Source organism: Phoxinus phoxinus (genome assembly GCF_949152265.1).
Source record: "Phoxinus phoxinus genome assembly, chromosome: 3".
NCBI classification, from domain to species: Eukaryota; Metazoa; Chordata; class Actinopteri; order Cypriniformes; family Leuciscidae; genus Phoxinus; species Phoxinus phoxinus.
In genome coordinates, this window is record NC_136878.1 from 12,546,014 (window position 1) to 12,557,058 (window position 11,045).

Sequence of the window (11,045 nt, forward strand, 5' to 3'; positions counted from 1 at the left end):
TATATGAGTATATGTTGTTCAGAGTCATTCATGTGGTAGATTCCAGTTTGTTCTGTGAGGGTTTTCAATGGACATTTCTTCAGTTGTTTTTCTTGTACACTTCAATTGATCTCATCATAGCAGAACCATAGTTTCAAAGATAAACAACACTGTGATCAAGTGTATCTCCTACACAAGAAAGATTATCTTAAGAGGAACTGAGAGAGTGAGGGTGAGCATTACAGCATGTGACAACTGGTTACTGGGTCAACATTTCCTAATTTAGGTACGCTAAACAAATTTGTTCAAAATGTATAATGGGCGAGTACATCATGAATCTATCTTCCAAACTGTGTTTTGTCTTATCCTGCATCACTACAGTTACGGTATGCCTATTATAAGTGTTTATATTCAGACTATTTTAGATTGAGTGGGGCACAAACCTCTGTGGAGTAGCCCAGTACCTGCGTGACTCAAGAGAAGTTGCTCCGGCTACAATGTTCTTCCGCAAGATGCATGCGGTTTTTGTTTATTCATCACTAGAGCACCAAAAGTTACATAGGGCTGCATCCCAAATCGCATGTTCCATAGGCCTAATATATAGTAGGTTAAAAACAGTGACGACATGATTTTTTTTGAGAAATTGCCAAATGACACTTTTAAACGTAATTATTGGGTTTCAACTTACTCAAATATCTAATGATAGAAATGTAAAAAAAAAAAAAAAAAAATTTAAAGCGGTTCAAATTGTGACTTACATCTTACTAAGAAGCGATTATATCGTTTATACTACATGGTGAACATATTTAGACAGTTATTGAACCCTGTTTTGTTTTCAGACAGTTTAATATAACTTTCAAAAATTCTAGTTGCTACAAATGTTACTGTTAATCATCAACAGCAGCTGTAATAATGGTAAGAAGTAGTAGTATTTATTTTATTTTATTATTTAACCTTTATTTAACCAGGAAAAGTCCCATTGAGTTACAATAACTCTTCTCCCAGGGAGTCCTGGCCAAGATAGGCGGCCAAAAAGTTGCAAAAAAAAAAAAAAAAAAAAAAAAGACAGGACAAAAAATGTCATACACAACAAATCTCTATACATAGACTATACACAAACAAAACATTATGTTTAACTTAAGTAAATACAAACATATAATTTAAAAGGGTACCTAGTTTAAAAACAATTACACCTTTCAGTCAAAGTTGACTTTAAAAGGTTTTTAAAAATATTAATAGATGGAAGTGATTCTGTATGTAAGGTGTTTTGGAGTTCATTCCAGACATTTGGTGCATATGATGAAAAAGCTTTTTTACCAAATTCTGTTTTTGTCAATGGAATAATTAATAATATTTTTTTGACGACCTTGTTCTGTAAACACTGTTTTGGTAAGTAAGTAAATTTGAAATGTAAATGGGTAATTTACCCATTAGTGCTTTGGCAATAAAAATCAATAGATGGAATTTTCTTCTGAGAGAATGGGAGGGCCATTTTACAGTTCCATACAGAGTGCAGTGGTGAGTTCTAGCTGTTGCATCGGTATATGAAACGTAAGGCAGAATGATAATATATCAATTTTTTTTACAAAAAATTAGGTAGAGTGCATATAAATTAAATCACCGTAATCCAAAACTGTTAAGAATGAACTCTGCACCAACCCTTGCTGAATAAGGAAAAACACCTCTTTAATCTAAAATAAAAACCTAACTTAGGTCTGAGTTTTTTTTTTAAAGGCTCTCAATATGGACCCCAAAAGACTTATCATCAATCCAAATACCTAGGTATTTGTAAGAAGTCACTCTCTCTATTGGAGTACCACTTGGTGTTAAAATAGTGAAATCCGTAGGAGAATGTGAACGTGTAAAGAATTCATTCATTCATTTAGTTTTTTTAGCATTTAATACCAACTTTAATCCTATCAGAGATTTTTTTGTACCTGACTAAAGGCAGACTGTAAATGATAAATTGCTTCCTTCAATGATATAGCAGAGGTGTACAAAATAGTGTCATCTGCGTAAAAATTAGCCTTTGTTTGATTCAGATCTACACCTAAATTATTTATATAAATAGAAAATAAAATAGGACCCAAAACTGATCTTTGGGGGACACCCATTTTTACTTCTAGCAATGATGAGGTACTAATTACTAATAGTAATGATTTTCTTTTTTTAAATTACATTTATCTAACCTAAATGTTTGCTCGCTCTAGCCTGGGTATTTCTGTTGTGCATGAGTTTACACACAAGGAAGCTTAATTTCAACCTTGAATTAAAATGACAAAAAAGACAAGTCAACAAGAACAAATAAACAAATTACAAGCAGAAGCAAACTATAAAAATAAATACAATAAAATAAAAAATACATATGCAGTGGATGAAGGTTTTCATGGTCTAACTGTATTCAGGTACAGGGATACTACAGAAATTGAACAAATTAAATAAAGATTCATTCTTCTCGCTCTCTTTTGTTGTTTTATTAACATTAACAACAGACAGCAACATGAATTTTAGGCTGTGTTACTTTAAGAGCTGATGTGGGGATTAATATACTGATACACTCAACTGTTTACATTAATACGTTTACATCAAGACCTCACCGACTGTGTTTATGTCTTCGCCAAGATGGGCATTTTGACAATTTTGTCCGTTTCTGACCGTTTAAGTGCAATAATCTGGGAAAAAGGACTCAGTTTTGGTAATTCATCCTCTCATCTCTTTCCCTCTGAAAAAGCATAGTTCCTAGAGTCTAATTTTAATAAGCTAAAACAACTAATTATCAAGATATTTCTTCTTTTAATTCAACCTCTCAATAACTCTTTGGGGGCCTTGGAGTAAAAAAAAAGAAGGGACAGTTTAGAGGGAATAAAGCTTGGATCAGATAGGCTGAAACTGATCTTTGGGAAGTATTGGAAGTAGTTACTCTGACTGAAGCATTCCTCTGATAATTACCTCGTCAATACAGTTTTGTCGGGTAGGGATATGCCCCTGTATTGGGTACTTGACATCCTGAGCCTCTGGAGACGTGTTCCAATGGTTACAGAGCTGTGTCAGCCCCAGAGTACGAGTGATAAGGGCTTCCCTCCACTTCCGAATGAGTGGTTTGTTTTTGCCCGTGAGCACAGAAGCTCTTCACCAGGCACCCTCCTGCACACCCTACAGATGATAAGATACTCCAAAAAATAGTCACATGCACAGAATCCTAAGCATGTGTTGTTTTTAGTGTTTGACAAAGACTTATAGTCGTCTGTCCACAGTTTGAACACCTTTTTATATTTCCCATAAGGAAATACTTCATTTTCAAGTACTGCAAACTCATTTCATCGTAATTGATGCTTGTCAAATGCTTAAAAACCTCTCTGAGAGACACACCGATTCTCCGATAACAGCACTGTAATGAAAAAAAATTGGTTGCTTTCAGTCTATCCTGAAACCTCTTACACCTCATTTCATTTCAATTTCCGTCACCACAGATATTTATCCTCTCTTGTTCAAAGATACGGAGGCAGTCTTCAGACGTTTGTCAAAAAGAAATGGTCAATGAACATGGGTCCCAACACTCATAGGAAATCATAGGAAAAACAAATAAACATAGGCCCAAAATCTGGCCTGGCTCACCCACCCAAACAAAGGAAGGGCCTTCTGCACGTATCAGAGCAATGTTTACGAAATCCTCATTAAGGAAACGAAAGCAGATAACGGTTCACACACGCACACACACGCACGCACACACACACGCACACACACGCACACACACACACACGGACACTATGAACACTAGAAATGCAGAGCTTCCTAGTTTGTAGATAAGGGAAAGAGAGAGAAAGTAGGCAGAGCAAGAGTCAGAGAGGGAGAGAGAGAGAGAGAGAGAGAGAGAGAGAGAGAGAGAGAGAGAGAGAGAGAGAGAGAGAGAGAGAGAGAGAGGGAGAGAGAGAGAGAGAGAGAGAGAGAGAGAGAGAGAGAGAGAGAGAGAGAGAGGGAGAGGAAAAAACATTTGAAAAGAGATGCCACAGAGGGACATCTATTTCACGTAGTGAAACCACCCTCAAGCCCAAACTTTTCAGACATCAAAAGGTGAGAAGAAGAATAAATACTGGGAGGTCAGAAATAGAGGCACTTTAATGCAGTGTGTAGCTACGTATAAAAACTAAAATTGCACAGGACGGCTATACTTTCCTACATTCTGCACTGCAGCGACAATTGACCTTCTATCCAGAAGGTCTGTAGATCCAGATTTCACTTCTGTGAAACTACGCCTATTGCTGATACACACACCATTTGCCTCACATCATGGCTGGCAGCAGGAATTACTTCTGGATTATGTGTTCATCCACCAAATCTGTTTCATTGGCTTTTTTCCTGCTTTTCTGGGGGCCTTTCAGTGCACAAAGTAACCCTATTGGCTCTCCGGAGAGGCTTCGGATCACTCCAGGGTTGGATGACGGACATGGAGGGGTTCTGGATCCTTCACTTCTGGAGCAGGACAGTGAGGTGGACATGCAGAGCTTGCTGGAAACCCTGAAGGGACAGTTTCTACGTACCTTTAACCTGACACGTCCCGGTTCCCATGTGCAGCCAGGGGCCACTCGCGTAGACCCTCCTGAGTACATGCTGGAGCTCTACAACCGCTTTGCCAATGACCGAACAGCAATGCCTTCTGCAAACATAGTACGCAGCTTTAAAAATGAAGGTAAATGTGTATTTACTTTTCCATTGAGGGCTGTTAAACTCGTTTTATTTACCGTAGTTTTTTTTGTTTTTGTTTTTGTAAAAGCTGGTGATAGCAGTAAAATGTGTTTCTACTCTGGGTACAAATACACAATAATGATACGTAATTATTTTCATAATATTATATTATAACAAAAGTATAGGATAAAGCCATACAATTCTGGGAAAGGGAAATTCTTTTGCAAAAATTTTTACTTATTTTTTTTTTTTTGGTTGTGCACTTTTTAAAATAAATGCTCATTGATTCAAATTGAACACTTATGATGCTGAATTATGAATAAATCTTAGAGAAATATTGAGTTTTTGATGTGCGTTATTTTGTTTGAAAGTTTATCAATCTACATGTTTATAAATGCATGCAAAAAGCATTAATATGCAATTTCACCCAGTACTTTCATATTAGCTAGACGGCCTTTCACAAATGCACACATTCTTTCTTTCTCTCTCTCTCTCTCTCTCTCTCTCTCTCTCTCTCTCTCTCTCTCTCTCTCTCTCTCTCTCTCTCTCTCTCTCTCTCTCTCTCTCTCTCTCTCTCTCTCTCTCTCTTATATATAATATATATATATATATATATTAATTCATTAATGAAAACATGAGAATTTGAATCCCTAATTTTAGTGTTGTTCTTTTCAGACTCCTCCCCTTGCAGCATGGGACCTGGTGGAGTGAGACTACACCCACTTCTCTTCAACGTGTCAATTCCACATCACGAGAGAGTCACTACAGCTGAGCTCCGACTGTACACTCTGGTCCAAACGGACCGCAACAAATACGCTGGTGTTGACAGAAAAGTGACCATATATGAGGTCAAACAGCATGAAACGAACAGCAGTCAGCAAATAAGAGGCGACAATATTGAGGAAGGAAATCAAACCAGGCAAGAGGGAGAAACAGAACTGGTGGAGTTGGCGTCTCGGCAAGTTTATGGTACAGATAACGGGTGGGAATCCTTTGACATGACCGCTGCGGTGCACCTTTGGCAGAAATCAGACTATGGCACCACCCACAGGCTGGAGGTTCACATAGCCAGTGTGAACTCTCAGAGTGTGGTGGCATCTGAAGGTGGGAATGAAGGCAATGCTGTAGGAGGGGACATGGACATTGACACAAGCCCTGAGGAAAAACACAAACCCTTAATGATCGTGTTCTCTGATGACCAGAGCGGAGACCACCGCGGAGACAAACGAGAGCTGAATGAGCTGATCCAGCATGAGACGGCTGGGCCAGGCATTCAGGACAACTTTGAGCTGGAGTTGACAGGCCTTTGGGATGACCTAGGAATTATGGGACAAAAAAATGGGAATGAGGAAGAGGAGCAGAGCGAGGAAGCTCTACTACAGATGCGCTCCAACCTCATCTATGACACAGCGTCTAGAATTCGGCGCAATGCCAAAGGCAACCTGTGTAAAAAGAGCTCCCTCTATGTAGACTTCAAAGACATTGGCTGGGACAGCTGGATCCTGGCACCCACCGGTTATGAAGCCTTCCAGTGTACAGGGGTATGCATGTACCCTTTGACCAAACATGTGACACCTACAAAACATGCCATTGTACAAACTTTGGCCAGTCTGAAAAGTCCACAAAAAGTGTCCAGGGCTTGTTGCGTACCCACTGAACTAGAACCTATCTCCTTACTCTACCTAGATGATGCAGGTGTGGTGACATATCAGTATAAATTCGAAGGTATGGTGGTAGCAAAGTGTGGATGCAGATAGTATTTAATACATGGGGGAAGTGTGGGGTGAAGCTGGGCCAAAAGCTTAGAGATTGGATTGAAAGTAGACTAAAAGACATTCACTGTCTACAGCCTTAATGTCAAGTTTCTTCCAAACAGCAGTGGTTGAGCTCTTACTACCAACCTTAACAACGTTAGCAGGAGTCATGATATCAGTTATGGAATCAGACAGTTCTGAAGCCATGTGACAAGGGGCCACAATACACGACTTAGTGGGAACGGTGACCATTTCATCCCCACTGAATAAGGATTGGGTGGAACATACGACAATAATTGAACCACTGACACGCCTCAAGATCACTTGTGATAAATGAGATGCTCTTATCAGTAAAGACTGAAGTTTAAGTCAGAGATTATATCAACTCCAACTTGTTACATACTTGCCCATATCGTTTGCGTCAGCAGAGTCCTCACTAAGTGGGTGTTTTGTAGAGATGGCAGTGAACTAAAGCACCACAAGGTCAGTCCAGTGACCCTACCAGAGACAAGAAGCCTGTGAAACCGTCTGTTTCCAGTTTCCACAAAGCTCAGTATCGTATCTGTCGTGACAACGCCGAGTCAATACACAGTTTCCTGCCTAACAGAATGCATTTGATATGAACTGTCCAAGTTAAAGTGAAATTGTTATCAGAAGAGTCGTAGAGAAGGGGAAGGGGTAAAACAGACCAGAGCGGACCAGTCTGGACTTCCGAACGTGTCTGAGAACAACTCCTAATCTAGATATTCACAGTTAGCAGTCAGTATTGCAAAAACACAATAAGGACATTCTCTCATGCATTAAGCGTGCATAGACTGCGTACGCGCAAATGAATGAGTGAAATCTTACAATGTGCATAAACGCACACATCATGATTTTCCAATAACTTTTGTATTAAAATGCATTTTAAATTTACAACAGAAACCACACATATGACAAAATCATATTCCGGGTGGAAGATGAAATTGTTTTGATATTTCCTATTAAATATATTTTTGCTTACTCTTTATATATAAAGAGTAAGCAAAGGTAACTATCATTCATTTGTACGGCGCTTTTCACAATAGACTTTACAGAAAATGCTTGTTTTTACAATTTATGATATTAGTAGTCTATGAGTTTATGATATTAGTATAGTAATTTCCATTACCCATTAGAGTACTTCAATATCATTAATATCAGAATGGGGTTAAGAACAAGTTAAAAACAAAAAAGCTAAATTTTTTGTAAAAAGTTCTCCTGTGAGTATAAATATGAAATAATCCACACATTTATTAGTGAAGAAGAAGCATTATTTCAGTGCAAAAATAAAGCTATAAACAGAAGATCATAAAAGAGAGACATCGAAAAATGACGATATGACCTTCTGAAAAGTCTCAAACCATTTAGAATTCAGCTGTTATGAAATTACATTTCCTTAGATATTCCACTTAATCCTGACTTTTTCCTTTCTTCAGTACCATTTTTTTCTACTGAATTCTTGTCTACATTTGATCATGGAATTACCTCACAAATCAGCATGTCACTGCTGAGATATGAGAATGGGATGGTTGACAAAGGATCCACAGGTCGTACAGCTTGGTCCGCCCGCTTTTTCGATTAGCGACAGACGGCATCATAACCTCCTCCTGCTCCAAATGCCGTGCAAGCTGCGCTCCCACCCCTCAGCATGGCTGTGATAAGAAGGTGTCAGGACTGAATAACGTGTGTGATGACCAAAGACAATTCCAAGCTGCACGGAGGGTGGGAGACAGCTGTTAGGATTCCTGGGAATGAGAGCACAGTTGGCAGTTTTTATATCACATCAACTTTTTGACCCCAATTTACCCTAAAGCGAAGACACATCATTTACTCCCCATCACTCTTCTTAGTGTCATCCTTCTCCTCCTTTTGGACCCTTATCACCGTTAGGACAGGAGGATGAATGGAAACTGTCTCGTTGCAAGGTCATGCCACCCACAGATATCCTTCACAAGACATTTCAGTCTGATAATATTGGCCAGGATTATTCCCATGCCTGACGCATACTTTGCATTTCTGACTTTATATTATTAACTTCATGTTGTTGAAATACAAGTTATGTTCTGCTGCTTTGACTTATTATAAAGCTTATTTATTGATTAATTTATTTGGTTTTATTATTATTTTGGTGACTTTGTATAGCAATACTGTACATGACTGCACACACTATACTGTACATGATATGATGTTGTGCAAAGAATATGGGTAAACAAGCACATAAATTAATTTAAAATCAAATTATTAATTGTAATAATTTATCATTTTCTCATGTATGTGTTAAAATACTCAATGATGTTGTACATGTTTTATTCAATCACTTTTCAAGCACTGACGCCTTGTTATGATTTGTATATATCTTTAAATAGTTTGTTGATCCTCTTGCCCCTTGCACCCAGATACTCCATAACTTCTTAACAAGATATATTTAGCCACAATCAGTCCAGAGCTCGCTGTTTAGACATTGGGTGTGGGAGCGATTCATGAATCTAACTTTCCATTGAAGACCAGCAGCTCAAAGGCCCATAGTTTACATGTGTCAAACAAATCCACGTCCGGGAAGCTGACTGGAAACCAATGACCACACAGGCTCATCTGCTCTGCAGCTTGAGACTGTGCAGATATATTTGTTTATTTTCTTTTTGGGGGGTGGATAGGGGTGGGGGGCTTAAGAAGTGTTTAACTTTGTTCACTATGTATTTAAGATGGTATTTAAAATTGGTAATTGCCAGTTGCCATTGTAAAACAATGTATTTTGCCATGTACAAACGCACAGAACATGTAAATAAAATGATATTTTGAAGAAACTGCCTGTGTGACACCTTATAAACCCAAATATTTAATATGTAAACATTTTCAGTGTTTTATGTGTTTTTTTACTTAAATTTGTGGTAATTGGTTAAAAAAAAAAAGTATTTATTAACAAATTTTACTTTGACCAAACTTAATGTACTGTAGTTCTTGACCTTTGATGCTCAACAAGCTGTTAATCTCTAATTGAAAACTTGATGGTCATTGTCTCTCATTTATCTTGCCACAAAAGCCATGACAGGAAAGTTAGACCAGGATGGAAAACGATGTAGACCCTCCAATGTGTTTGAGCTTGAATGATGACCGTTCAGGACCTTCTGACCAATTACTGAAGCATTTGTGTCTGGATATTGTCATCTAATTCCGGGTATTCAGTTGTTGTGTTGACAGAGGAAGTTATTAGCATGTGCTTATGATAATAGGCATGCCAATGTTAATAAAAACAACAAAAAAGAAAATCTTCAGACATTCTAAGGGAATGAAAATATTTTAAGGAATTTTATTGTTTCATGTAGTAATGTCAGAATTCCGATAGACAAAAATGTATAAAACAATATAAAGATGGCATAAAACCACATTACTAAACATTGATATTTGGCGTTTATATATTTTGATACACTTTTATATTTAAAAAAAAACATTTGCAAATGTTTAACATTTCATAAGAACAATAATAAAATGTGAGGAAACTTGTACTGTATATTTTACTACAGCCTTCACTTAAAGGTATCGTTCACCCCAAAAAAATAATTCTGTTATAATTTACTCACCATCATGTCATTCCAAATATGTATGTCTAAATTTCTTCCGCAGAACACAAAAAAAATATTTTGAAGAACACTGTTGACCAAACCCCGCGACCATACAGAGGATAAGATGTTTGAAGATGGATGGTAAACAAATAAATTTGGCTATAATTTTTTTGATGGTACAAAGTTTAGTGGTCAAAAAAGAATACATCGTCCCTACTCACCCCCTCTGTGACTGACTCTGACTCTGTCTTTGACTGACACTAGGAGTCCATATGGAAAGCACCACACACTGCTGAACTGAATGAGGAGGTTTTGGCGATGCAGATGTCGGCAAGCCACTGTTTGCCGGGTAACTATTTGCCCACGGAAGCTGTGTAGCTGTGTCAGTCACAGAAGCCCTACGGATCGCAAAAGCTGCCTCCAAATCATCAGTTCTCATTCTCCTGGATCTGTCTGCTGCCTTCGACACTGTGAATCATCAGATCCTCCTGTCCACCCTCTCATCACTGGGCATCACAGGAACTCCTCTCCACTGGTTTGAGTCCTATCTCACAGGTAGGTCCTTCAGGGTCGCATGGAGTGGCAAGGTATCCAAAGAACATCAACTGACTACAGGGGTTCCTCAGGGTTCAGTTCTTGGACCGCTCCTCTTCTCCATTTACACCACATCACTGGGACCCATCATACAGGCACATGGCTTCTCTTACCATTGCTATGCTGATGACACCCAGCTCTACCTCTCATTTCCACCTGATGATCCCACAGTAGCTACACGTATCTCAAGCTGTCTGGCGGACATCTCGGCGTGGATGAAGGAACATCACCTGCAGCTCAACCTGGCAAAGACTGAGCTTCTCGTCCTCCCTGCCAACCTGTCCCTACAGCACGACTTCACTATCCAGCTAGATTCAACTTTAATCACCCCATCAAGGTCGGTCAGAAACCTTGGAGTAACATTTGATGAGCATCTGACCTTCACAGACCACATCACAAAGACAGCTCGATCATGCAGGTTTGCACTGCACAACATCAGGAAGATCAGGCCCTT

General features: G+C 38.7%; 1 protein-coding gene across 1 annotated transcript; it reads left to right on the forward strand.

Annotated features, from left to right (window-relative positions):
* Window positions 1–4,079: 4,079 nt before the first annotated feature.
* bmp10 (bone morphogenetic protein 10) lies at window positions 4,080–7,636 on the forward strand. Its single transcript, XM_079607672.1, has 2 exons — window positions 4,080–4,666; window positions 5,338–7,636. The coding sequence occupies exons 1-2, from the start codon at window positions 4,267–4,269 to the stop codon at window positions 6,417–6,419; spliced, it is 1,482 nt and encodes a 493-aa protein (XP_079463798.1). The 5' UTR covers window positions 4,080–4,266; the 3' UTR covers window positions 6,420–7,636.
* Window positions 7,637–11,045: the final 3,409 nt, after the last annotated feature.

Bases quoted from the DNA above. Each gene is read 5' to 3' on its own strand.
- bmp10 (XM_079607672.1), top strand. From the start codon at position 4,267: ATGGCTGGCAGCAGGAATTACTTCTGGATTATGTGTTCATCCACCAAA. The intron at 4,667-5,337 runs GTAAATGTGTAT...TGTTCTTTTCAG, and splicing joins ACGCAGCTTTAAAAATGAAG to ACTCCTCCCCTTGCAGCATG.